At 46.6% G+C, this 27560-nt stretch overlaps 1 protein-coding gene across 4 annotated transcripts; it reads left to right on the forward strand.

The window, feature by feature from the left end:
* Window positions 1-22880, forward strand: Lmo2 (LIM domain only 2). 4 transcript variants are annotated; one of them, XM_075961565.1, is made up of 5 exons: window positions 8784-8960; window positions 9296-9552; window positions 9684-9903; window positions 15099-15314; window positions 19889-22880. In XM_075961565.1, the coding sequence occupies exons 2-5, from the start codon at window positions 9546-9548 to the stop codon at window positions 20106-20108; spliced, it is 663 nt and encodes a 220-aa protein (XP_075817680.1). In that variant the 5' UTR covers window positions 8784-8960; window positions 9296-9545; the 3' UTR covers window positions 20109-22880. The 4 variants fall into 4 exon arrangements, with proteins under 4 accessions (XP_075817684.1, XP_075817680.1, XP_075817681.1 ...); XM_075961566.1 differs by having other exon boundaries at window positions 8788-8960; window positions 9296-9447; XM_075961569.1 differs by lacking the exons at window positions 8784-8960; window positions 9296-9552 and adding an exon at window positions 1-97.
* Window positions 22881-27560: the final 4680 nt, after the last annotated feature.

The raw sequence follows: 27560 nt of genomic DNA on the forward strand, positions 1-27560 counted from the left end.
TTTTCTTTTTTTCCCTAGCTACTTAAACTGAGTTTCTGTTATTTTCTGCAAAGAAGGCATTTTCTACCTGGATCTGCAGTGACGTGTGGAGAGGCAGGTAAGACGTGTTTGACTCCTTAATACATTCATTTCTTCAACAGTTCTTACTGAGTGCCACATACCAGCGGACGCTCTTAGGGTCAGAGCTGAACAGAGCTGGGAGCCAGGCACAGTCTAATGGGCCTAACATGGGAATTTGCAAAGTGAGGGCTGAGTTTGGAGTTTGGTCCTGCAAAGGTAGGTTCTGATATAGTTTTGGTCCTGGGGTGGGTGGTGTAGAAAGGACTTCCCTGGGGAAATAATATTGAGCTGATGGAGAGAGAGAGAGTAGTAATAGTAATCAGACAGACTTCACTCTTGCCTTTCACGTAGCTCTTTTGGGGTTTAAAACAAAAGTGCTTCACCTTTCCCAAGACTTGCTGCTGTTTCACGCTGGTCCGGTCTCAGATCCCAAGTCACCATGGCGTGACCTCGTGAAGGTTAGGATGGAAATGACTCACTGGAGTGATCGGGAGGCCAGCACAAACCTGAAGGGGCTTCCTTCAAAATTCAATCTGCTTTGCAAACGTTGTCAGATAAAAGATATTTCCAGAGGGAGGGCCACTCAGGAAATACAAATGGAATATATTTTTTGATGGCTCTTTCCTTGTGAGATCTGATTCGAGGCTCCTCCTGCAATAGCCTGAAAGTGTGCGGAAAGGAGCTGGCTCTCTTCTGCCCTGCTGCCTTTGGAAGGGGCTGTGGTCTCCCAGGCTTTAAAGGATGGATGTGTAGGAGACAGTCCCCTGTCTCCCCCCATCCACAGATAGAGGCTACACCTGCTGCACGGTCAGACAGATGTTGAGCTATGGAATGAATGGTTGTGCATAACGACCAACGTATTGGTTCTCCGGCCTCTGAGCCAAGCAGGCTTCCACAGAGATGGCTGTCAGGGATTTAGGGACTGGTATAGTTTCCAAAAGCTTACGAGGCCAGGGGTGACCATTGAGGTACCTGAGGAGGGTCTCACTAGGTCTGGCTTCACTGTAGAACCGGGGATGTTAAAAAGGACCATGGAGGAGCCTGAGAAGGCTCTGAGCTCCCTAACACCATCCTGAAAATTCTGCCTGTGGGACAGATGTGCAGCCAGGGAATGGCCGTTAACTTTCACCAGACTTCTTTGTGTGTGTAGTAAAACATATATAAAATTTTACGGTAAATACACACAAAATCTACCGACTAACCACTCCCGAGTGCACAGTCCAGTGACATTGGACACATTCACATTACTGTGCAATCGTCACCCACCATCTATCTCCAGGGCCTGTCTTGGTTTAATCTTCCCCAAGTGAAATGCTGTGTCTATCAAACCATAACTCCCCACTCTCTGGCTTTCCAGATCTGACCTCTCAGCACCCCCTAAGAGTGAAGCCATAGCTTCGGTCTTAGTGACCGCTTCCTCCACTTAGCTTAATGTCTTCCACATTTCACAGAGAGGCAGAATTGCCTTTCTCTTCGAGACGGCACAGTGTAGCATTGCACGTAGGTGGCGCTACCTTCTAATCCGTTCACCTGTCAGTGAACACTGGGGTCACCTTTGTCTATGGTGAGGAATACTGCTGTGCATGAGTATACAAATTATCAGCTCGGGTTCTTGTGTTCATTTCCTGGAGGTGCAGATCCAGAGGAGGGGTTGTTGAATCGTATGGGAATTATATGGGAATTACTGTTTTCACAATGGCTATGCCGTTTTTTATTACCATCCTCAGTGTATAAGTATTCCAATCTCTCAGAGCTTCGCCAACACTTGATATTTTCAATTATTTTTAGCTTTGTTTTATTCTCAGTTTTGGCGCCAGAGATAGGAGCCAAGGTTTCGCCCACCCTAAACAACCGTGGCTAAGCACATGCACACTCTCACATCTAAGCAATATCCTCCACTCTCACCTTCCCCTTATTACAGGCGTCAATTCTAATAGAGACAGAGTAGTGTCTTCTTGTGGGCTTGGTTTTCAGGTGTCCCGTGAGGAGGGATGGTGAGCATGTTTGTGTATGTTTGGGGCACTTGGATACTTTCTTTGGAGAAATCTTGGGCTGCTTGCTTTGTCCCTTGCTCTGGACCTCAGGTCTAATCAGACAGATCATTTGTAAATACACTATTCCATTCCAGGATTCCGCTACTTTCCACTCTATGGACGGTGCCCTTTGGTGTCCAAAATCCCTTCGCTTTCATGTGGTCCAGTTTGCCTATTCTTAATTTTGCTACCGTTGTCCTTAGTGTGCACCCAGGAATTCACTGCTAATTCCCGGCTCCTAATGGGTTTCCTCTAACCTTTCTTCCAGGGGACTCAGTTTTAGCTGCCAACACAATGATTCTGGGGAACTTCCTCACTGACATAAAAACCCTCCAATTATCGCATCAGTATGAACCTAAAAGTTGGGCAGCTGATACCATGGACATGAGATTTAAAGCCTTTAGTTCAAAACAAATTATTGAACATCTCCAGACTGAGGCTACCATGTGGGAAGCTAATGAATAAATACCATGATCTCTCTTTTCCAAGAGCTTAAGGGAAGACGATTTTTGAGGTGGCAAGATTCTGCAAACACAAAATCATGAAAGCTAGTGAGGCATGTACCCAGGTCTTAGAGCTAAAAATGGGGAACCTCAGAAATACTCTCACCCCGAGATTCAGGGGCGGGAGACCAGACCTTCAGGATAAACTTAGCGCTGGAGCTGTGGCAGGCAGAGAAAACTGGAAAAGTTTCTGTACCAACCACGGTAATCACTGGTGTTTACTGAGCGCTTGTTTTATGCTGGTCCCTGTTCTCCTTCCATCTCACACAGGATCTCAGTTACTGCTCCTGTAGTTACCATTGCTTCTATTTTATCAATGAGATTTGCTCTCGATTACCCTGATAGTGAGTTGTAAAGTAGAAAGTCAAAATTAGATTTATTTATATTAAAGCCTCTATGCTTAGTCATTCTATTTTAGTTCCAGAACTTTGAGCAAGGGCAAAGCAGATACTTCAGACAGGGATAAAAGAGTAGACAGTGCACAGACCACGGGTACAAGGAGGGTGTTTGAGACCACCGCAGGATGGAGTGGAGGAGCCGGAGTCTCAGTTTATGGGATAGGAGTGGGCAAGGATGGGATGCCTTCATGGGAGGGTAGAGGAACTTGGCCTTCATCTGTAAACTAAATGACAGAATCACACCCAGAGCATCAGCGCTAACCTTCAGTTCACTTCTTCCCTCTTGAAAAGAGTGAGACAGCTGAGGCCTCACAAGATTGGTCAAACCATAGAGGCCATGGGCCATTGCAAATTCTGTCATAGGGTGAGGATTAAAAAAAATAGTATTCCAGACAGGCTAGGTTAGCCACATGGAAATGAGAGCTGATCAAAGAGGAGCAGGGAGCCAGCAGAAAGAAGCCCCTTTCCTGGTGTTTACTGAAGGGTACCTCCCTCTGTAACAGGTCTCTTCTCTACCTGGGTCCAGCATAGATGTGAGCCGAGTTCTGCTTTTCTCTATGGTTCCTGACTCACAGAGACACGAGGACAGGCTGTGGGGCTAGGTATCATCAAAGTTTCCTTCCTCTGCCAGGCCCAGTACATTCAGCTTCCCCATCAGCACCTTGGTCTCAACTCCCGCATCCCTTCCTCCAATGGAAGGTTCCTCTGGGATGCAGGCTCTCAGACCAGGGATCCCTGAGTCTGAAGAGTCGGTGACTTTGGCAAGGTTCAGTCTCTATCTCTGCAAGTTGTTTTCCTGAGCTCAAGGCTGGGCCAGGCCTTTGTAATACGAGTCCATGAATTCTCAAAGGGTCTCTATAGCAAGAAAGGGAAGGTATGTGCCCCCAGCAATGCTACCAACTTCTCTGCTTTGGCTAAGCTCTCATGTGGCAGGATTTTACCCATCTATCTCCAGCCAAAAAGAGCCCTCTGATTGACTTCCTCTAAAGTTCCCTGCTTAATTAATTCTAATAATAGCCGCTGCTGTTGAGTTCTTAGTCCGTGAGGATCACTGTGCTAAGCATTTGGCATGCACGATCTCATTTTATTCCTACAACCCCAAGATGAAGATATTATTATCCCTATTTTGCACATGATAAAATTGAAGCTCAGCCCCGTTACATAATTTGCCTAAAAACCTGCGAAGGAGCCAGGACTCAGGCATCAGCCAGTCTAACGCCAAAGCCTCGGACTCACTGCCTTCTCTGCCTGAATCCTCGTGTGAGAGGGCATCCTCCAGTGGCAAGTCACATGCCAGAGTGATGCCACCTGTAAACCAGAGTTTCAGGAAGCCAAATGTCTATGTCTTTCAAAAATAAAACTCCTGTACATATCCAAACTCTCGTGCGTAGCTATGGTCCTAGAAACTTGGGAGACTGAGGTTTGTGGGTTGCTTGAGTTCATAAGTTCAAGGTTAGTCTGGACCTCAACAGGGAGACCCTGTCTCAAAAACAAATGAATATAAAACTACCTCTAAACTATTGAAGCCAATGTTAATGGTATCTATGCCTATATTCTTCATTTAAATATTATACTCAAGAAAGACAAGAGGAATTGACCCTTTTTGAGAATCCCACGCCCATGCACTTGGGTATCTCTAACTTTTTTCCCTGAATGACTTTTTCTTTTTACCCTCATGCTTAAACACATCTTTTACTAAAACAAAACCCCATTTAAGAAACAGAGAGGGAGAGGGAGAGAGAGAGGGGGGGGGGAGGGAGGGAGGGAGAGAGAGAGAGAGAGAGAGAGAGAGAGAGAGAGAGAGAGAGGGCAGAGAGGGCGGAAAGAAGACACATTTGAGGCTGAGGAGAGAGCAATGCAGGAGCCTTCAGTTGGAGCCAGCTTGGTTTGCGGCAGGGAGTGAAAAGACTGGTGTGCGATTCTAGCACAAAGATGGCGAGGGGAAAGGTCATGGGTGTGGTACGTGTCAGATGGCAGGGCCTTCCAGGCCCACGTCAGGATTCTGGACTTCAAATGTGGTGAACCTGGGTCCCAGCCACTGTGGTGTGTTCCTTAGCTGGGACTGCCTCTACAGCTGCAGAGAATTCCTAGAAACAGTACAGCCACAGTTCTGTGAGCCTCTTTATCCGGCTCTGGCTCACCTTGAACTTGGAGCAGCCAAGGAACTTCAGGTCCAGGACCAATATGGTCAGACACAGGAGGAGGAAAGGAGCCAAGCTGACTCTCCTTTGCCCAGGCTGCTAAAGGGTTTGAATCAGCAGACATTCAAAACTGTTGAAGCTTGACTGTTTTTAATGCATTCTATCAATGATGGCTGCCAATGGCTCCGAAGTTCTGTAGACACTTACTCTGCACCAGTGTCCTACCCCCAAGCACCTCACCTGTTTCATTTCATGGAATCCTGTAAAGACGGTGGGTGACAGGTACTCTCAAAGTCCCGGTGTGCAGAAGCGGAAGCAAAGGAGCAGAGAGGCTGGGCCACAAGCCCAAGGCCAAGGAAGGCGGAGCTGCTGGGGGTGAAGCAAGGGTAGGCTCATCAGGAGGGAAGCCCTGCAAGCTCCAGCTGCTGCAAGGAGGGAATCCTACTTCTCAGCATTTCTCCAATCCCTTCCAATAGGGCTAGCTAGGAGCTGTACTCTGTTAAGATCTGTCTGGAACTGACATTTAGGACCCTTCTGTACCTGATTTGACCTCCTCTCCCCTCTCTCCCTCCCCCATCTCTATCTGACACCACATATAGATAGATGTTTGATCTTGTGAAGGTCAGAGGTCAACATCAGTGTTTTCTTCTGTCACTCTCTACCTTCTTTTTTTGAGACAGGGTCTCTCACTGAACTCGGAACTCACTGATTGGTTACTCTGACTGACCACAAGCCACAGGGATCCCCTGTCTCCTAGCTCTGAGGTTACAGAAACTGCCAAACTCTTTCAATAGTGCCTGGGATAAGAACTCAGGTTCTCATGCTTCTTTACTAAATGACCCAAATCTCTAGCCGCTGGCCTCTTAAAAGTTCTCAAAAGTGACTCTGTGAGTGATTGGAAGGCAGAGAGTCAGTGAACAAAATCAGGATGTGGCTGGAGCAGACTGTATAGCAGGGAAACAGTGAAATTGTCAGCAGCTCTCCCAGCCAGATAGGCACAGTCCTAGGTCATTATCTGAAATATGGGGATCCTTAGCCTAAAGTTTTGCAAATGCTGGGGTCTCACTTCAGCTCCTCCTGAGGCACCCCAGACTCAGCTGCCTCTGGCGGATGTCTCAATTTGCTGAAAGATTGCTGATGTGGTGATGATTGCTTCTGAAGGATGGGGGAATAGCAAGCGCGATCATTTCTGAGCATTTTCTAGGCACAATCATTGTGCAAAGCATTTTTGCACATATTATCCCACCAAAAACTCCTGTAAGATGAACAGGCAACCCCGTGACACTGACCCTGCTCTATCCCCTATGGAACCTCTTTATGGAACTTCCATGTGACAGAGAGAGTAACTTCCCCCAAACCACACATCAGAGTTCTGTCTATGTAACGCCTGTGTCCGCTCCCAAGACTCAGTTGATAGGGATTAAAAAGAAAAAAAAAACCACTTTAAAAAAAGATTTATTTGCGACTCTTTCCTACAAAATCTGATTTGTTCATCACTAAGGTTACTGACATAACTAACTGACCCTGAAATGTTCCCAAATGAGTTCCGAAATGCTGGCGTCTCACCTCAGCTCCTCCCACAGTACCCGATGATACCCGAGGGTATCCGAAGGTACCCGAGTCTCAGCCGTCTTTGGAGGATGTAAGTCAGAAACCCCTGGCAACTGAATGTTTTAAGAATTTTGCATGCGAGCCGAAACCATATTAAAAAGAGAACATTATTTTTGTGACTGTCACAACTAAGAAGATCTATGCTGTAACTCAGCTTCTAATGGTTGAAAGGGGGGCGAAGTAAATTGTTATGGTTGCCCATTTTCTTAGCAGAAGTCCATTTTAGCAAAGAAATGTAGTCATGGTCACGTGACACTCTTTTCCCTGGAAAATAATTGTAAATGTACTAAGAAGAGAGAGTGAAAAAAGGAAATTCCCAGTGAGAAAAAATATAATCCATCTGGGGTCACATGTTTCATTCAGACTGATTCAGACTTCTGAGATTCTTATGTTAGAAGGAAAACTTGGAAAATGTTTAAACTTCAGGATATTTAATATTTTGGAGGGTGGAGGAGACATTACAGTTTAGCACTCCTGAATCTCCCCAGTTACTGGTTGCTACGGGAAGATATGATGAGGTCATGATTGCTTTAAAGTCAGTCATAATAAAAACACATTTTGAGACTTGATTCTAAATGTTATACTTAAATTTGGGGGACTTAATTGCCCATAGAGTAGGAATGAAGTCCCACCAGGAGGCAGTAATTTCTTACAGCCACTGTGTGTGAAATTGAAATCTTAAGATATCATGTCAAATATGCACCTTCTTTAAGAAGGTTCTCCCCAAAGAGTTGTGAAAGATAAGAAGTTGACCCAAAGTGGCACACACACCTTCTCCCTTAAACACACTCAGGTCAAAGCAGAGGTGTCTTATTAAAAAGAATCTTTATGCCCTGCAGTTGGCCATTCCAAAGTTACCTCTTGGAGCCCAAGGAGATATTAATTTTAATAACTAACTCCATCCCCATAGAAAATTGGAGCAAGGAAAGTGGTCCAATTTGGTATAAACATACCAAAATATAAATAAATACTAGTATATAATATATTTATTGGTATATTTATATATAGAGATATATATTCTATTCCATTACAGATCCATGTACCACATGTTGGGTGCACAGCTCAGCCAATCCTTACACCAAACTCTCCAGTAAGTAAGTTCCCTTGCTGAGAATGTAAACTCTTGCTGGCCAGACAGAAATGAAAGTAACAGTTACCTAGTTATCATACAGTTTAGGCTTGCCAAAACATTGTAAAGATTTTTTGTTTTTAATTAAAAGAAAAAACAAGAATCTAAATAGGAAACTTTATATGCCGAAGGTGGGTTTTGAACCAACACAAGGGCATGCACACAGACACAGATTTTATTGTCTTCTTTCAGTTCACAAACTTTAGGGCTTGGCGACAAGAAGATGACTTGAATCTGTGGGTAGTGAGTCAGGTTATTACCAGTGAGTGATCAATGCGGATTTGGCTCTGTATGAGCACATTAAGCATCCAGGAATTCACTTCTGACTTTAGCAGTCATCTTCCAGTGTGAGTTGATCTAGGCTGCAAAAAGAATCTTTAAAACGGGTGAAATACTTACGGCCTTGATAAAACAATGGATTCTAAAAGCATTTGGGAGTTTCCTCTTTACAAGCTTCAAGGCTGGCATCAGCATAAGCTAACAAGCCTTGAATGATCATTTCTAAACCCAGTTTCAAGGAAGTCAAGGCCCAGAGAAACCCAAGTTTTCCTCCCTGAAAAAGTAGCTAGTTAGAGACCTCTTCTTCCCGTCTGCATTTCTTTCTCCTTCTAGAACTTGCCTTCAAGCTTGGAGGAGAAACCTGAAACCCAGATCAAGCCTGCCTTTTCCTTTGCTTTATATAGGGCAAAATAGGTCCTTGGTCATTGGGAAAGCACTTCCTCTGGCACTTTACACAGAGGGCAAACCTAACCGCTGGAGTCCGCTCTTTGAAAGATGCTGAGGGAGAGAATTCTGTGGCCAGCAGATGGAGAGGAGACCCGACAGTGTGGTCCCTCCCAGCCACCCTCCCCGCAGGATTAGCTGCCCCCAGCACTGCTCAGGCGCACCCGGCGCGTGAGGTGCCTGCACGCGCCTGATCGCACAGCTCACAGCTCGCGGCCGCTCTCTGGAGCGCAGTCGCAGCCACTAGCTCGCCGCCGGTAGAGCCGTGCTGTCCCAGGCATCCCAGAGCACTGCGACCGTAGACCTCGAACCCTAGACGAACGTGCGCGAGCCAGCCACTAGGAACGCTTGCGTTTCTGCAGGTGCTTATCTCACATTCTTTTCTTTCCCACTGGAGCGGTCAGGTGGTTACTTTCAGCCTGAAACTAAAGGGAAAGGCAGAAGAAGGGGAACCCTGAGAAGGACGAATTTAGTGGCAGCCGGGCTTCTTGGCTCTGGAGAGGTGCTCAGGGGAGACTCTCGTTCTCCGACACGGGCCCCTTTAAGAAGCCAAGTCAGTGCTGCTGCGGCTGCTGTTTGGATTGCTAATCCCCAGGAGCCCCGTTTAAAAAAAAAAAAAGGAAGAAAAAAAGGGGAGGGGGCGGGCAGCTGTCTCTTTAAATGTGATTTCCTTCTATTGTATTTGAATCGTGATCAGGAAAAAGGAAATGAAACCAGAGACAGAGGGAAGCTGAGCGAAAATAGACCTTCGCGAGAGAGGAGGGAGCCCGGGGAGAGAGCCGCGCGGTCCGCTCCCCGCCCCCAGGCCGCCGCCCCGTCTCTGCCCTCCGCGCCCCGACCCTGGCAAAGGTGCGGGGGGCTCGGGGCGACCGGGCGGAGCCTGCGACTGCGCGCGATCGGGACCGGGCGGCGGCGGCGGCGGCTGTGGTGACGGCAGCGGGACCGGGATGGAAGGTTAAGTCCTGAGCAGCGGCAGCTGCCGCAGCCGCCGGAGGGAGACCGGGCTGCTGCTTCCCGGCCCCCTGCCTCGGCCGCCCGAGCGCCGGGCAGCCGGCTGATTCGCTCTCTCTCTTTGGCGTTTGAAGGGAGCGCTGTGACTGTCCTTGAGCGCGGAGGGGCGAGCTCGCCGGCGGAGCGACCCAGCAAGAGGAGGCGCAGGAGCGGCGGCGCCCGAGCACCCGAGGGGGTCCGAGTCCAGGCAGCGGGCCAGACACGCGCCACAAAGGGAGCGCCCCCGCCACCCGGCACGCCGCCTCCCTCCCCAATGTCCTCAGCCATCGAAAGGAAGAGCCTGGACCCGTCTGAGTAAGTGTGGTGCTTCTGTCCCCGCTCCCACCTCCCACCGGGTCCCAGACTAGGAGCGAGGGGCTGGCTTCAGGTACGCGCCCTCAGCGCGCCCTTGATCCCTCGGTGTCGCAGGGGCTCCCCCTGCCTCTCGGGTGACTCTGGAGACACCGAGAGGGACTGGGCGGCGGAAGCAGTAACAGGGGTCGTCCCGGCGACCCTGCGGGCGGCTCCGAGCTATCTGGAAAGCTCCCCAAACCTTCACACGGGCCAGAAAGTTTGCCTAGGAGCAGGCACTTGGAGTTCCCAGGTGCGGTGCAGGGAGAATGGGTAGAGGGACTCTGCCTCCTCCCCTCTCGCTCCACCGGGTTCCCATTCTCTTTGTCCATTTGGTCCTGAAAAGGGGAGACACTCCAACAGAACGTTTCTGGGGTTCCGGACGGTCTCCGACCCAGCCCCAGGTAGAGCAGCTGCGGGCATTGATGAGGTTCGCCTGTCCACCTGGGAACTGGTTCAGTGCTCCAGAGACTTGTAGAATAGCTAATTCGGAGTTCCTCCGGGTACATATTCGCCCCTCCTCCGAGTCTTCTTGTGTGGGCATTCGAACCTCGAAAGTTAGTGCACCGGTTGTTTGCTTGTTTTATATTTTTAGGTATTTTTTGGGGGGGGAGCAGAATCCCATCGAACTCTCAGGGGCTTGGGGGTCAGTGAAGAGGAGCTGTAATGAGCTTGTACTGTCTGTGCTCTAAGCTTTGCGCTGATTTGCAAAGAACACCCCCCCCTTCCTAGCCCCATACCCCAGCCCAGCTTTAACAAGGGGAGCCAGGAATGCTTAAGGTATCGTTTTTTTCTGCGTCCACGCAAATGCCCTTTTAAGAGTCGTTAGCTGTCTGGTTTTGAGTTGTATTCCTTTGAAGTCCCCATCTAATCCTTTGAAGGGATTTGTTAACACAAGACCAAAGGAGCTGGCTAATGACTTGTCCATTTGTGCTTTTAAGGAGCATTTGTTTTGGTGGCTTTTTTTTTCTTTTCCTGCTTTGAAAGAATTGTGCTTTCCTGCTGAAGTTCCCCTACTCACCCCCCCCCCTTCAATTTCAGCCTTCTGCGGTGTTTATTTACCTGGGTTTTACCCTCTGTCAGCAACATAAAAACCCAGCATGTTCTCATAAAACACAGGAAGTCCCACGATCCAGAGAGAATATAAACATCACTCTTCGGTCTTGAAGATTAAGACACCAGTTCAGAAAGGAGCTAGGTTTGTTGACATAAAGACCAGCTTCCTAAAAATCTCAGGAGAAAAATAACAAGCCTTTAAAAAACAAGTTGGTGTCTACAGTTTATTCCCTTTTAAAAAATAAACTTAGCATTACTTCAGAGCTCTGAGTTTTCAGAGACTGGACAAGACATAAGAATCCAGGTAAGGGAGTCAGTCAGTCAAACTGCTGTTTACTGCTTGCCTGGCAGGACACCCAAGCCACTAACCCTTTATTAGAAGTTGAACCTACAGAATTCAAAATTCGGCTCCTTAAAAAATGGGGCTTTATTGTTAATTATGTGTATGTATGTGCACCCAAGTGCAGGTGCCCCCCCCAGGCCAGAGGTGTTGGATCCCCTAGAGCTGAGTTACAGGTGGTTGTAAGCCCCCCATTTTGGATGCAGAGACTCTCACTTGGGTCCTCCGGAAGAGAAAAAAAACCACCCATATGACTGAGCCATCTCTGAAGCTTCAGGGTTGGCTTCTGTAAAGGAAGTTTTGTCTTTCCAAAGTTTGTGCATGTTTACGCCTCTGACACTAGAAAGCAGGAAAGTATCTCGAAGCTGTGATGGTGAGCACCTAGTCCAAGGGATCCACTGGCAGGGCCGCAGTGCGTGCCAGTGAAGGAAGGCTGTAACCAAAGCCCCTCTTTCTGGGAAATTGTCGAGAAATTTCATCAGAAAACAAAGCTACAGGGGTACTCCGATGTCGTGTTCAGGATTGGCTGGTGGGAGAAAGTCAAATATTAACTTAAGGTGAATCTCATCCAGCCTCTGGCATGATTGTTCGCCAGAGATAATGTCACATCATCGTTAGCTACGGAAAGACAGATGGAGTCAGTATCTTGTCTGCCCTTGTCTGCTCTCAGACCCTCTCTTTCTGTAACAACTCACTCACCTTCCAGCTGCCGCATCGTGTGCTTGCTCAAAGCCAGCCTGGGACTTTACCATGCCATCTCCAAATACAGATTGGTCCTTGCCTAGACACATGCAAAGGTAGCATGAACACAGGGAACCAGAATTCATGAGCATAGACTTCCTCTACCATGCAACTGGGGAGCCCTCCTGCTTCCCTGCAGGGGGTTATATTCCAGATAAATGCAAACACTTCCCTTTCAAAGGTGGTTGCTAATAACATTAGCATCACCATGATGGAGGTTCTGTGGGTGTTTTTAAAAGCCCAAAGCAAGACCATGAGCTAGCTATGCAAAGAGAAGAGAACTGAGTCTGAGTCAGTGTGCTTGCATAGGCCCAAGGGTCCAAGTTAACTCCAGATGAGACCGAAACCCTTACATATAACCTATAAAAACAAAGACTGTAGTGTATTATTAAAACTATTTAAGGTCTTAGCCCATCTCACCCATAATTCTACATACACGAGAGGCTGAGGCAGAAGAATGGAAAGTTCCATTCCAGCCTGGGCAAGTTAGAGAGAGCTTGTCTTGAACTTTAAAAGGAGGGAAAAGGTTTGTAAGGTGCCTCAGCTGCTAAGGCGATTGCTACTGAGCCTGACAAACTGAATTTGATCCCCAGATCAAACACGGTAGGAAGAGAGAACCGAGCCCTGAAAGTTGTCCTATGACATGTGTGCGCCCGTGCACACGCATGCACACATGTACCCTTTTAAAAAAATAAAATAAGGGAGCTGGAGAGATGGCTCGGTGGCTAAGAGCATCTCCAGCTCTTACAGAGGACACACATTTGATTTCCAGCACCCATATGAGATGGCTCACAATCACCTGTAACTCCATCTCCAGGGTATCTGACACTTCCAGCCTTCTGGGGCACCTGCCCTTACGTGGACATACCCACACACAGACATACAATTAAAAATAAAAAGTTAAGAGCAATACAAACAGAAAGAGCTGATTGATTTGGTTGCTTTTTTCTAAACAAATAAACGAAGCGAAAACAAACAAACAAAACTGACCTGAGCTTCAAACTTCCTGGTTCCAAAAGAAAGTAATCTAATGTTTTATGTGAAAATAGTAGGTTTGGTGTTAGCATTTAGCTAAATATTTACAGCGGATGCTTAATGATATGAAGGTGTTGGGGTGCCCGATAAACACCCATTCCCCAAGTCTCACTGTTCTTAATTATTATAATGGGGCTGACTTTCATGTGTGCAGGCCAATGAGGCCACAAGGTCACTTGGTAAAAGTGCCAAATAAAAATAAGAGGCACAGACTTATCGCCCCAGGGTACCCAAGAAAACGCCACTGGGCATTTCACAGTAGGAATGAAATCTAATTTTTAAAATTAAATTAACTAAATTTTTAAATTAAAAATTAATTTTTAAAATTAAAAAACTAGATTTTAATACTTTATTGTTTTTAATTGAGCTATACATTTTCCCCCACTCCTTTTCTACTGTCCCCCCCATGTTCCCAATTTACTCAGGAGATATTGTCTTTTTCTCCTTCTTAGGTAGATCCATGTATTTCTGAAATAAGGTTCCAGAGAGCACTAGCTAATTGTTACAAATCGGCAGGCATTAAGTTTTGCTCTGTCTCCTGATTGATGTCACAATCATTTCTTCCATGCCCATTTTCTCTTAGAAAGGTTATTTCTTCTTATCTGTAAAACAGAAGTATTTAGGTTCCGGGAAGGTAAAGCAAGTAGAAGGTCTATGTATGACTTTAAAACATTTTTTACACTTATTTGTGTGTGTGTGTGTGTGTGTGTGCGCGCGCGCGAGAGAGAGAGAGAGAGAGAGAGAGAGAGAGAGAGAGAGAGAGAGAGAGAGAGAGAATGGGTACACAAGTATAAGTCAGAGCACAGCCTGCTGGGATTGGCTCTTTCCTTCCACTCTGTGGTCCTGGGATCCACATCCGATCACCAAGCACCCTTAACCTCCAAAGCCATCTTTAAAATGGAAGAACACATTCCTCAGGCTCACTGTGAACAAACTGCCTGGATTGAGATTTTGTATCGATTTAATTGCCTTTCATTCTCCTTAAGACCACTGTTTGCCCCTTTCTCCACTTCCTTTACTACTTTAACTTCACTCAGAACACTTTACTGTTGTAAGAAGAAGAAAGAAAAATCTAACAATGTCCTCTGCTTAGCAACAGTATTGCATTCTAGATACTCTTCGCAAAGATTCATTGGATCTAGTATTCTTTTGTTGTTTTGAGATGGAGTCTACTGTAGCCCTAGGCCTCTTGCTGCTGATAAACCTGAAAACCCAGTCTTCCAGTTTCCACCTCTGGATTGGCTGGGATTAAACCCCATATTAGGTGGTACTGGAGACTTAAACCTAGGGCCCCTGATATGTTAGGCTGCCTCTCTCTCCATGGACCTAAATCCCTAGCCAAAGAGTCATTCAGAAAGTAGGATAGAATGCATGATTTCAATTGAAATAACTAGATATTAATGGAATGTTTTAGTTTGGAAAGAGAAAGCAACCTAATACAATTTTGATTGCTTTGTCTTTCCTTCTCTCCCTTTGATTCTGTGCACCGGGAAGGGCTTCAGTAGGGTGAATTCAACAGATTATCCATAAATCCTTAGCACATTGGGTCATCAGATGCTTTGACTGTGAGCAGCTCTTCTGGTCCCAAGTATGTTCTCTGGGATTTGACAGGGCATATGTCCTGGGTACCAAAGAAGAAAAGGAGGGAGGACTGGGAAGCCAGAAGGTAGAAGAAGCTGAAGGCATCAGAGGTGCCCACAGTGGTGCTGGAATATAGTCAAGGGTACAGCGCCACCTGCAGGCGCCGTGGACATCTTCGGGTATCAAGTCTTCGAATTTTCAAATGATAAGGTCTCTCTCTAGCTTGCTCCTCCCGTCTTCATCCAAGGGCGGCTGTGTCTCTGCAGTCTGAGATAGGGAGTCCTTTCTCCTTACATTGCTGGAAAGAAGTGGAGTAAGCTTCTCCATTGGCATAGAACCGTTCCTGGGACCTGGTACTTGTCTCTCCCTTCGGTGAGTTATCCCTAATGCTTGCCCTCCTCCTCAGGGAACCGGTGGATGAAGTGCTGCAGATACCCCCGTCCCTGCTGACATGTGGTGGCTGCCAGCAGAACATAGGGGACCGCTACTTCCTGAAAGCCATCGACCAATACTGGCATGAGGATTGCCTCAGCTGTGACCTCTGTGGGTGCCGACTGGGAGAGGTGGGGCGGCGCCTCTACTACAAGCTGGGACGGAAGTTATGCAGGAGAGACTACCTCAGGTACCTTCCTCACACTCCCCAGGCAGGGCTGAGTTTGACCACGTGGTCTCTAGCTCTTGTTCTGACTCTGAGGTGCCTGCTGAAGGGTGTTAGACTGGGGAGGCTGAACCTTGGCTGCCTCTGCAGAGAGGCCTGCACTCTTCCTCTGCGGTAGCCATGTCTGCAGAGACACATCCCTGTGTGATAATCACTAGTGTCTTTAAAGGTAAGAGAAGAATAAACACAGAATTTGGAATAAGGACAAAATTCTGGGGAGCGTATCAAAGGATAGGGTTTGGAGAAGTATGCATAGGGAAATGGAATATCATGGGGACTGGGGGTAGAGAGAGTTCATTTAGAAGTTTCGGGTTGGGTTCTTAAGACCTCATTTTAATGCTCAATAAACGTATCCATATATTTAGATATTCTTTTGTATGACGCCAGTATTATTGATAAGAACTTTTAAAATAACCTTCTTGCTAATGAGCTCCAAGCACTGAGTCTCCCAGCAGAAAGATGGCATTCAAAAGCTATAAAGAGTGACAGCCCTGGATTCAGGAGGTCAGTCCCAGCCTCATTGCCTCCTAGTGCTATGGTCTGGGCAGTGGAGGTAGGAACTGGAGTTACTTCTAAGGTTAAAAATAATACAAATGAAGTTCTTGACTTGGTACGTGTCTTAAGAAATAGCTGTTAGGTCATTTTATAATTGACATGTGTCGCAGTGGTATCATAAATTATTTTCCAATATAACGGACGAGGAGATGGGAGCTTGGGAGGATGAAATTGGAAGTGTACAAGGCCAAGTGAGACAGGAACTTTCCCCTGATCTGGGGCCCCCTCTTCTCCGTGTGAGTGTCTGCCCGGCACGTTCTAGCATCTCTAGCTTCCGTATGAGCTGCACTGGAGGGAACTGTGTCCTGTTCTGTCAGATCCAGTCAGGTGTTCGACTGTCAGCTCTTTGTCATCCAACAGTGGCAGGAGAAAGCTCCTCCTGCATGTCCCCTGAGCGTGCAGCCCTGGTATATTAGGACCACCCGGCCTGTGGAAGAAGCCCTTTCAGACTCCAGCGCCCCTGACTGCTGGGGTGGTTCTTCCTCCTGTATTTGTTCTCAGGGCTTTGCATATGTGAAATAAAAGCCAAACTGCTGGTAATGCCACAGCCAAAAGAAGCTTGTCTGGTCTTCCAAAGACTGAATCAGCTAGTACACGCCTTCGACGAAAATCATTGCAAATTTAGTGGGCTTTTTGGAAAAAAAGAAAAGAGAGCAAGCAGAGCTGACTATACTTTTGTTGAATTTCTTTCTATTTTAGAGTTATAGGCAAATAGAACAGAGATAAATACAGACCTGGTTTGACTCACCCCAGGTCTGCCAAATCAGTCAGAAGGCAGCTGGGTAAATGATTCCTACTGGGCCCCTGCCTCCATCCTTGTCGAATCATTTGAATCTTATTAAATGAAGTCAGATACAGTAAGGTCAAAGGAGCCGATTCCTCCCTATCTCCACGGTTTTATAGAACATTCAGGAAGAAAGGCAGCGCTGCCTGGGCTTGTTAATCTTTTCCATTTTCAAAAAGGAGAGGAAAAAAATAGTCTGGGAGAGCCCAGTGTTAATTAACTTGTGTCTTGGTGACACGAAATAATTCTTCTCCCTGCTACATTCCCAGGCAACATGTTAATTAACTCTGCATTAGTGCAGGCGTTCCCAGCCACCCTTTAATATTTATATTATTGTTATTAAAATGGGCAGCAGAAAGCTTAAGGCACTGACACCTCTTGACAAAGGAGGGATTTTCTTCTCCTCCTGCTCTTCCTCCTCTTCTCCCCTCCTCTTCCTCCTTCTCCTCCTCCTCCTTCTCCTTCTCTTCTTCTCTTACCTACTCTTTTCTCCTCTGTCTTCTTGGATGGTCCATCAGTCATGGGTTTGTTTACTTCAGTTCTTTGTGCTGATTTAATGGAGTAAGTTCAGGATGACTCAGTGGGTCCTCTAATGAGGTTCAGTCCCTCTCCCTAGAACAGCTTCTCCACATGATGGTCTTGAATGGTCAACTATCTTCTAGTCCTTTCGAGATATTCAACCTCAGAAATCCAGGCCCTCAGCTCAGACCTGCTACTGTTACTGGTGTTGCCAGCAGCTGTTCATGTGGGTGCTGAGCCCAGATTCTCAGGGATCCAGTTTTTATGAACTTTTATATAGGGCAATCCCCTCTAGCCTGTGGTTATGTCTCAACAACTGGCTATGCATCTCGTCAGCACCTGTTGTAGCCAGAAATTTGCAGCCTCACAAGACTTTGCAATGACCCTGGTGCCAATACTTCAGGAGAGTTCCAAATCCCTACAGCTTAGAGGGAATCCAAAGCCACCTGGAGATGCGAATTATGACTCAGGAGTCACCAGACATAGGGACAAAGGTCCTTTTGAGACTGTGCTGCTCAACTCTCTTCCCTCTTCCCCACTTCCCCTGAGGACATCATAAACTATTCGAATGTAAACCATTGCCAGTGGTCTGCTTCTGGGTCATCCAGCCAAGACATGGGTTCTCTGAGCCAGAGATTAATGCGCACGTTAAGCGTCAAGTCCTGGCTTATCTTCATTGCTGTTGTCATCTTGGAGTTCCTGATTTGGGAAGGACTGCCAAGGTCTTTTCCTCTAGCCCTGGGCTTGCAGTGTCAGACACGGAAGCCAGGAGAGGACATGCCATTTGCTGGGGTCACCTAGCTAGTTAGAGGTGACTCTGGGGACAGAGCTTATCTCCCAAACATTAGTCTTCTGTCCTTTCATTAACTGCCCAGTGTGGTGTAATTTTTGCTTCCTGACTTCCGTCTAATAAGCCCCCTCCTTTCCTTAAGGATCTCACACCTCAGGCAGTCAGATTCATTTGGTGCATACTGTTTTCTCTGTTGCGTGTCTCTGCTCGGCTCCAAACTTAATTTACTGAACTGTCAGTGCACCAGAATACACTTTCTGCTCTGTGCCCTCCAGTGTAGCCGTTACCCATGCTCCACCACTGCTCCGGTGGGCTAGAGTGTTCACCACGGATGAGTCTGCTTTCAGCCCAGAAAGTGGGATCCCAAAGAGAGAGGAGCTCCAACCTCTCTACTCACAGACCCCTCTTTATGGGCCGTTCGTTCTGGCCAAACGTCACAAACTTTGGTAACTGCCTCTATCTCCCCTATAATCTCTTAGGATGCACCAGTCGATTCTCCCATTTTTCTAAATGGGTAAGAACTGCTAAAGAGAACAAGCGTTTACCAGAAATGGTCATAAAGGCTCTACATGGAAGCTACGAGCTGACATGCTATGTTACAAGCCCCATGTGAAAATGACCCCACAGCAGAATGTGTTCACATAGCCAGTCTTGGCTCGGTCATTGATCTCTGATGCTGAGGCATGCCCTAGATGTTGCACCAGTGTCTGGGCACTGTAGCTACTGGGATAACTTGGAGAAATCAAGGCCACACTACCTTCTGGTCTTTATCCTGATGCTCTTCTGTTCTTACAGGCAGGCGCATCTTTAAACTTTGGCCAACGATAGAGTCATTAGCACACAGATTGCTGAGCCTTCTCTTAGGGATCTCTGTCGGGTAGAAGGGTAGTTGAGAATTTGTGTTTCTAACAAGCTCCTAGGTGCTACTGATGCTGCTCGTCCCTTGACCAACTCACTGAGAACTATTGCACTGGCTCCTGCTAAGTTGCCTCTCCCACCCCAACACTAAACGTTGCTTGATTTGGTGGCTGATGCACTGAGGCTAAAGAGAAACTTGATTTAGGTGTGAGAAAAGTGATCTCCCCAGAGAGTCGTGCTGAGGGGACAGGGGGGCATGAATGGAGATCTTCTGTGCATCCTGGAGAGATGCTGTTTGTCCTCTGGGTCTCTGAGGCATGATTAGTGGGGCTGCATGTCTCCCGGGATGCTCCTGTCTCCTGGCAGCTGGGGCTCCAGTGAGTAGTCATGTGGACATGGACTTTGCAACTTGAGACCAGGGAGATGACTCAAGGCACACTTCCCAGGGGGTGAAATTAGTGTCTGTTGATGTCGTAGAATTGGGAGCCTCATAATGATGCCCATTTTATTGCATTCCTCGTGAGTTACCCCTCCGAGGCTGGCTCCAGCTCCTTTTCTATGTTAAGTTCCTCTGGGGAGGGGACATGTACTGCATGCGTGACTTCTTCTCACAAGTCACTCCAGTTACATCTCTTCCAGAGCTGGTCCTCGCAGCCTGGAGGCATGGAAAAGAGCAGGAAGGACTCAGGGAAGGGAGGAATAACAGGAAATAAAATGCCACAGTGTTACCCAGCCTATCCTCTCTGCTTTTAAGGAAAGATTCATTGGCTGTTATCCGGGTGCGACTTTTTGTTGGTTTGATTTTATTTTGAGAAAGCATATCACTGTGTGTCCTAGTCCTGCTTGGACCTTGCCATCCTCCTGCCTCAGCCTCCTGAGGACTGGGATTACAGATGTGTACCACTGTATCTGACGAGGTCCAGCTTTTCCTAGCTCTGTGGAATCCTGATAGAGAAAGAGCCAATCATGAATCCCTTCTGTCTGTTTTCTCTACCCTATCTCTTAGCTTTGTTTTTATCCTTTTGGCCCCAGGCTTTTTGGTCAAGATGGTCTCTGCGCCTCCTGTGACAAGCGGATCCGTGCCTATGAGATGACAATGCGCGTGAAAGACAAAGTGTATCACCTGGAGTGCTTCAAGTGCGCAGCCTGCCAGAAGCACTTCTGTGTTGGCGACAGATACCTCCTCATCAACTCTGACATCGTGTGTGAGCAGGACATCTACGAGTGGACTAAGATCAATGGGATGATCTAGGCAGAGTCCCCGGCACCTTTGGGGAGGTGTTCGGTGGAAACGCTGTCTCTGTTGGGTTCATTTTTAGGCACTTTGGGAACCTGAGGGTGGGTGAGGCATGACTTAGGAGACTGGACTCTCCTTGGGCACTAAGACATAGCATCCACATGACATATTGCAAAGGCCAAAACTTCAGTGACAAAAGGACCAGCCCTTAGAGAGAATTCGTGGTCACAGGCTATCCATAGTAACTAACAGGATTAGTGGAGGAAACGTTTGGGGACCAGCATGCACTGGGCCATCATGGTAGGAGTGCCCAGCTAGGCAGTGTTGGGTAAAGACTGTGTGTGACCATGGTGTTTGTGGACTAGACATGTGCAATTACTTTCTTCCTGGCTTTGGAACTACGCTGTTCTAGCCACCGTCCTTCACAGGAGAGAAGGAAAGAGAGAAAAGCAGGCATTCTTTTTTTCTTGGTCACCTTCCCACGGCCTAAAGCTTTGGAGCCAGGGGAAACTGCATGGAAATACATTTCTGTTGGGAATGAAATACACACCTTTCAATCAAACAAATATTTAAAGCAAAGTTGATGAATCACTGTTTTTAGACACCTTCATTTTGAGGTGAGGCACCCCCACAGATTGTTTCTATACAAATGTAAATCTTAAGAAGTCAAAGTTGTTCAACTATTTTATTATCTTAGATTATATCAAAGTATTTGTTGTGTGTCATTAAAAGAAACTTGATTCTGAAGACTTAATAAAAATGACAAGCTAAAATACCATGCTGTTGGTGTGAAATGATGTACAATTCGGGCTAGCAGGGAAATGGTCTGCTATTTTCTCTCAAAAAGGTGAAGTAAATAAGCAATTTATTTCTAGGCCAAATAAAAGTTTCCATTTATTGCACAGGTTTATATGAGGTTTATATAGGTTTCTGTATTATGGGCAATTATATAACAGGCCATCACATAGCTCAGAGGGACGTAGAATAATTAAGTTGTTATTGTAAAATGTGCATTTCACTTCGGCATTGTGTGGAGTGAGTGGAAGGCAGCAAGATCATTGCCTTTGGGAAACTTGTAACCTAGAAAGCACACAAATACATAAAATAGATTCCCTTTGGGAGAGAAGGTAATTACCTGGCCTGAAATGTGGCGAAGATGCTGAGCTTGACATTTCTATTTTCCAAGATGTGTGTCTCAGGGTGTTTTATGACAAGTGGTTACGAGGACCTTACTTTGAGGATTTAAGGCTGGCACCTTAGCTTGCATGCTCGCCTGCACCCCCATCTGGGGCGTGATCTGACTTCAAGCGCCCCCTGCTGGTCATTCCTCAACCTACTAGTCCAAGGGCGTCCCGGGGAATGACAGATCTCCGTGAAGGATATACTTTCAATTATTTCATAAAACCATTGGCAAACACTAGATGTGTTTAATTATCAAGATGTCAGAAACATGCAGCTAAAGCTGTGTTTAATTAACTTGAAAGTGCTCTAACGTCTCTGTCGTTGAAGCTTTTTCTTTAATTCTAGAGGAGGAATAATAAAGCAATGTCTCTCTTGGCCTGTAAAATGCTCAAAGTGCTCCAGAGATCTGACTGCTTACGGTGGCCTATTTAAAACGAATCCAATTATCTCGAACCGCGGCCTAGGTGGCCATCAGGTGCTCCTGAGGAGGGGATGATTGCTCTAACTCTGCAGCTCTCAGACTGCTGTCCCTGAGCCCGGCTATCTGCATCACCAGGAACTCGCTGGAAATAGACCCGGGGACCCTATCCTCCAAACACACAGAGGCAGAAACCCAGCTGGGGGCTGCCTGTCCTGGAGCAGGCTCTGGGGGCGACTCTGACTCACGCTCTGAAGTCTAAAAATGGCTATTTTACCTACCTCCCAGCTAGCGGGACCGTGCATTCTAAATTGTTAGTATTCAGTATATGACATGAAGGTTAACCACTGAGGAATTCACACGTGTAGATGAACACTGCTTCCCCAAAGGCCCGAAACTGAGAAGTTCATTGTTCTTCCTCAGCTAACAGCTTCTCTTGCTCCTCATCTAACACCAACCACAATTCAGTCTAACACCCCCTCCTTTTCTTAAAATCTGTGTTCTGTTTAATTATATCTAGTTGAATATGGCAGTGAAGTTACAAGAATGAAGGATACATATCTAAGGACTAAAATAAAAGGCATTCCCACTTTACTTGAAGTGCTAAACACTGTATTAGTGCATGTGAAGTAAGGTATATCAAGAGGAGCTGAGCCTTTATTTCTGACTGACTGAGAAGCCTTTTATATTTAATCCCATTCTTAGACTGCACGCTGCCATTGATATGCGATTTGCATGTCCTCCTTCCACATAACAGATACATTACCAAGGTGAGTTCACTGTACCCTAACAAGTACTCCCATTGGAGACTGTACAGATATTTTTAATCTGCATAATACCTGTTTCATTAAACTTCTTGCAATTATGTATGTGTTCGAATATGGTTTTTATGATGTTCAAAATTGAGCCAAAGCCTTTGCACGTGCTAGGCAAGTGTTATTGCGGTCAGCCTAACATTTTTAGCACACCAACGATGATAGTAACAGTATTATTGCTACGTAATGGTTTTCCTTTGATTTTGTTTAAGACAAAGCCTCCTTAATGCCCAGGATAAGCTGGAGCTCACAATGTAACACAGGCTGGTTCTGAACTTGCAATGCTTCTCCTTCTTACTCCTGGATGCTAGATTTGTAGATCTTCCAGCACACATGGCTGTCCCCATAATAAATAAAAATAAGACGATCATTGGTTAATGTAAATTTTATTGCTAACACCCAACTATAGTACAATTCGTATTAAGATTTAAGAGGTAATCAGCCTAGACCATCACCATCCCCAAAAAGTGATCCTTGACTGCCTCCCTCTTTATTTTCTTTTTTAAGTGTGTGTGTGTGTGTGTGTGTGTGTGTGTGTGTGAAACTCTGGTGCCATGGTGTGAATGTGGAGGCAAGAGGACTCTAGGGAGTCAGTTTTCTCCTGCCCCTTCTAGGATCTGGAAAATGAACTCAGTCATTGGACCTGTTGCATGTACTGGACACACTGAGCCACCTTGCCAGCCCTTGTGGGTACATGAGCCGTGTTTGCAGAAAACCACCGTAGGGATCCCAATACCTAACCCCTAACTGACTGCAGAGGAAGAGGCCCGCTCCCAGAGCCTCCTGTGGTGCTCCTGGACTGAAGGCATCACTGTTTTGTCCAGACCCAGCAGATGGGAGCTGGGCAGCACACCTTCCCCGGCCCAAACACTGACCCATCAGTTCCCTGGAAGTGTTTTTCCTCTCTTCTCAGGAGTTTCCTCTGTGGGAAGTCGCTTCTTCCATTGCTCCAAGAACTCAACCTGTGCTTCTCGGGAAAGCTTGGGCTCCCAGAGAGCTGAACTGAAACACCAGCTGGGAGCTTTAGCCACTGAAGTCTTAGGTTTTAATTACAATGACAGATCTGCTTAAGAGTCTTCCATGCCGCACTTCCTGGGCCAGATGCCTGCCCTTCCAGGAAGCTTCAGCTAATATTGTTACCTGTGTGTACTGTGAAGGACCCTGACGCCCAGGCAGCCTAAGCCACGAGTCTGAGGTCCTCCATCCCAGCTGGGGCAGGCTGCTTTCTCTGAGCCTCTCAGTCCACTACCCTGATGCCAATTTAGGCTCATTCCACTACGCAGAAAGATGCACCAGGGCGTAAATGAGAGTTTCCCAGAGAGTGGTCACTTTTTGTTGTTGTTGTTTGTTTGTTTTGTTTTACAAGACAGAGTTTTTCTGTGTAGCCCTGGCTCCTGGCTGTCCTAGAACTAGCTCTGTAGACCAGGCTGGCCTAGAACTCACAAAGATCTGCCTATCACTGCCTCCTGAGTGCTGGGATTAAAGGTGTGCGCCACCTGGTCAGAGAGTGGCCCCTTTTGTTTTATGATCTTATGAAGGAAAATTCGTGACATCCCTCCACACACATATCCTGAGCCAGCAACAGGACTTTATCTATATGGTAACCCTACACACATACACACACCACACCACACCACACCCAAACAGTAATGGGGCGTTGTTTATATGGTAACCCTACACACACACACACATACCACACCACACACAAACAGCAATGGGGCGTTGTTTATATGGTAACCCTACACACATACACACACCACACCACACCACACACAAACAGCAATGGGGCGTTGTTTATATGGTAAGCCTACATACACACACACACACTCCACAAACACAAACAGCAATGGGGCGTTGTTTATATAGTAACCTTACACACGCAGGCGTGTACACACACACACAGCAGTGGGGTTTTGTTCATATTGTAACCCTACACACAAACACCCTGAGACAGTAACAGGACTGAATTTATATTGCAAATAATTTTTTTTTCTTAAAACAAAAAGCTTCTTATCACCCAACAGAGAAAATCAATACCTTTTCCCCCAGTTACAGGATGCTTAAGCTTAGTCTATTGGGAAATGTCAACAAAACACAAAAATGAAAAATAAGCACATAACAAAGATATGTGAAAGGTACAAAGGCAACAGATTAGCCCGGGGGTGGTTGTCTAGGAGGAGGAAGAGGTAGCTTTGCCATGGCCCTGTCCCTGGGAAGAGCCTGGAGTCTGTTAGTGAGCTCTGCGTGCACGAGTGGAGGCTTGGGGATGGCTAGCCGGTTCTGGGCCTTGACTAGCAGGTTAGCGCAGTGGTGGAACAGGATCTTTAATTCTGCTTTCTCACAGGACGCTACTGTGCTAGGCCCAAGTGGGCCCAGGTGAACGTCATAGCCCCCGCCCCCCACCCCCATGCTGCATGCTGATGTTGCTGACGTGGTGTTTGACTTCTCTAAGCTTTCGCGGCGCTCTTTGCTCGCACATCTCTTGTTTTATTTCCCACCCTGTTCCCTACTTTAAGACGTCATTTGGGAGGAAGGCTCTGTCTCCAGCCAGCAGAGCACAGGGATGAGAGCCCTGTGGCTAAAGCCTGCTTCTGGCCGTCCCTGGCTGTCCGACCTCAGGCAAGCCGCTTCACCGGTCTGGGCTTCAGATTCCTCAGCAAGTGACAATAGGTAGAAATGGCCGCCGGGGGCTCTTCTAGGCGTTTGAGTTCATATTCATAAAGCTCCTGGCTCTTCACTGACACCAGGTAGGCCAGAGTTACACATGTAGAAAAGGACTAAATGTTTATGGGGTGCATTGGGGAGGAGAGCAGCTGGCGAGGCAGTTTATAGGGGAGACAGACTTTTCTGTAATTAAATAATTGCATTTATCTATGTACTATGTGTGTGTGCATAAATGTGTGTGTGCCCATGTGTACTACACTGTGCACTTGTAAATCAGAGCTCAACTCGTTTGAGCTGGTTCTCTCCTTCCACCATGTAGGTCCTGGGGCAGGCTGGGCAACTAGTGCCTTTACCCACCCAGCCATCCCGATATTCTGTTTTCAGAAGGGATGTGGAGAGTTCTGTTCTTTGGAAATGTCAATGCAGTGAAAGATGGTGAACATCTGTGAAACGCTTCAGACTAAAGAAGGCTCCGGGCAAGTAAATAGAATATGTCAGTCTACTGAGAACCCAGTAGTCTTCGGTAAGCAGTGCTACAAACAAACAAACAAACAAACAAACACACAAAAGCCATCATTAGGGACTGGGGAAATAGCTCTGTTAATGAAGCACTTGGGCACAGTGCTAAGACCTTGGATCTTAAGAATCTTTGTAAAGGCTGGGAGGGTATGATGACTTCCCTATAATCCCAGCGCAAGGGAGGCAGGGCGTCCCCAGAGCAAGAGGGCTAGCTAGACTAGCAGGAACAGTGGGCTCCATGTTCAAGGGAGACCCTGATTTAGCGTACGGAGTGTGACCAAGGAAGGCACCTGGTGTGTTGTTTTGTGTCAACTTGACACAGACTAGAGTCACCTGAGAGCTGGGATCTTCAGCTGAGAAAATGCTTCCATGCGGTCAGGCTGTAGGCAAGCCAGTAGAGCATTTTCTTAACTAGTGAGTGATGTGGGAGGGCCCGGCCTGTTGTGGGTACCACCCTGGGCTGATGGCTCAGGTTTCTATAAGAGAGTAGGCTGAGAAAGCATTGATGAGCAAGCCAGGAAGCAGCAGCCCTCCATAACCTCTGCATCAGCTCCTGCCTCCAGGTTCCTGACTTAAGTTTCTGATTTGGCTTCCCTCAGTGGACTGTGATTCAGGATATGGAAACCAAATAAACTCTCTCCTCCCCAAGTTGCTTTGGTCATGGGTTTCATCACAGCAATAGTGACTCTAAGAAGTGTGGCTTCAGGCTTGGGCTTTGACATGCTTGTGCATGTGTGACCTTCTTATACATGTGTTCCCCTCAGATACCATTGGGTTAGTTGAAAAAGTTGGAACATGAAAAGGCATATTATTGAAAAGTGTCCCATAAATTGTTTGCTGAGGTTGATAGCTGTCTATAAAACCAAAAACATATACTGAAATATCTAGAAATGAAGGGCCATATTATATCTAATTTATTTCCAAATGGCTGAAAACCATGCATGTGTATATGTGTATGAAAGAAAGAGAGAATTTGAATGTGTGTATAGAGACAGAGAGGAAAAGGTAAGGCAAATAGGAAAATGTCAACAAAAAGGATAATCTAAGCAAGTGATGGATGAACATGCTATTTTTATTCTTGAATTTTTTTTATTGGGACTAACAAAAAGTTTTGCTCTGTTCTTAATTCAGGAATCTTAGCTTTTTCTTGTCTGGGCTCCTGGTTCTATTGGGAGAAGAGCAAAAGCAACACAAGAAAATCCTAGTCTGGAGTCCCATGATGCACCAGCGATCCTAACACGTTTCTGGCGTCAGAAATGATCTTTGCTGGAAGTGAGAGACTGAGGCAGGAGGACTGCTGTGTGTTTGAGGCCAGTGTGGGCTAGAGTGAGATCTTATCTCAAAAGCAAACCCATTGAGCTGAAACAAGTGACCCCATCGATGCTCGCCACCACACAGTACCTACAGGGGCTGCGGGAGGTTTGATTTAGTGACAATTTCTGAAGCAGGTTATCTCTCAACCCTGGAAAATGAACTTGCTAGAAGTTTCATATTTCCTTTGTAATTAGGATAGGAATCTCATCGCTTGACTCTGGAAATGTGCGTATTAAGGCAGGAATGTAAGCCGTCACCTTTGCTTGAATGTCTTCGAACTGACTTAAAAGACGTTTGAAAGCACGAGCCTCCGAGGCGGCTCTCTACCAGTGCTAGGAATTAATTCTCCTGGGAAGAAGTCATTTCTACAAGTTAATAGAATCTTTGAAGCTCAATCAGGCCAATTTTCATTGTCACATTGTGATGCCTTTGAACTTGGCTCATTGAATTAGCCTACTGGATGACCACCTTGAAGATGGTTTTGTTGATGATTCAGGCGGCCTCTCTGAGGTTCGGTGTCCCGTCCTATCCCATTCATCCTCATTGCTTAATGAG

This window comes from Microtus pennsylvanicus, chromosome 2, assembly GCF_037038515.1.
Source record: "Microtus pennsylvanicus isolate mMicPen1 chromosome 2, mMicPen1.hap1, whole genome shotgun sequence".
Lineage (NCBI taxonomy): Eukaryota > Metazoa > Chordata > Mammalia > Rodentia > Cricetidae > Microtus > Microtus pennsylvanicus.

Bases quoted from the DNA above. Each gene is read 5' to 3' on its own strand.
- Lmo2 (XM_075961565.1), top strand. The intron at 9,904-15,098 runs GTAAGTGTGGTG...CCTCCTCCTCAG, and splicing joins AAGAGCCTGGACCCGTCTGA to GGAACCGGTGGATGAAGTGC. The intron at 15,315-19,888 runs GTACCTTCCTCA...TTTTGGCCCCAG, and splicing joins TGCAGGAGAGACTACCTCAG to GCTTTTTGGTCAAGATGGTC.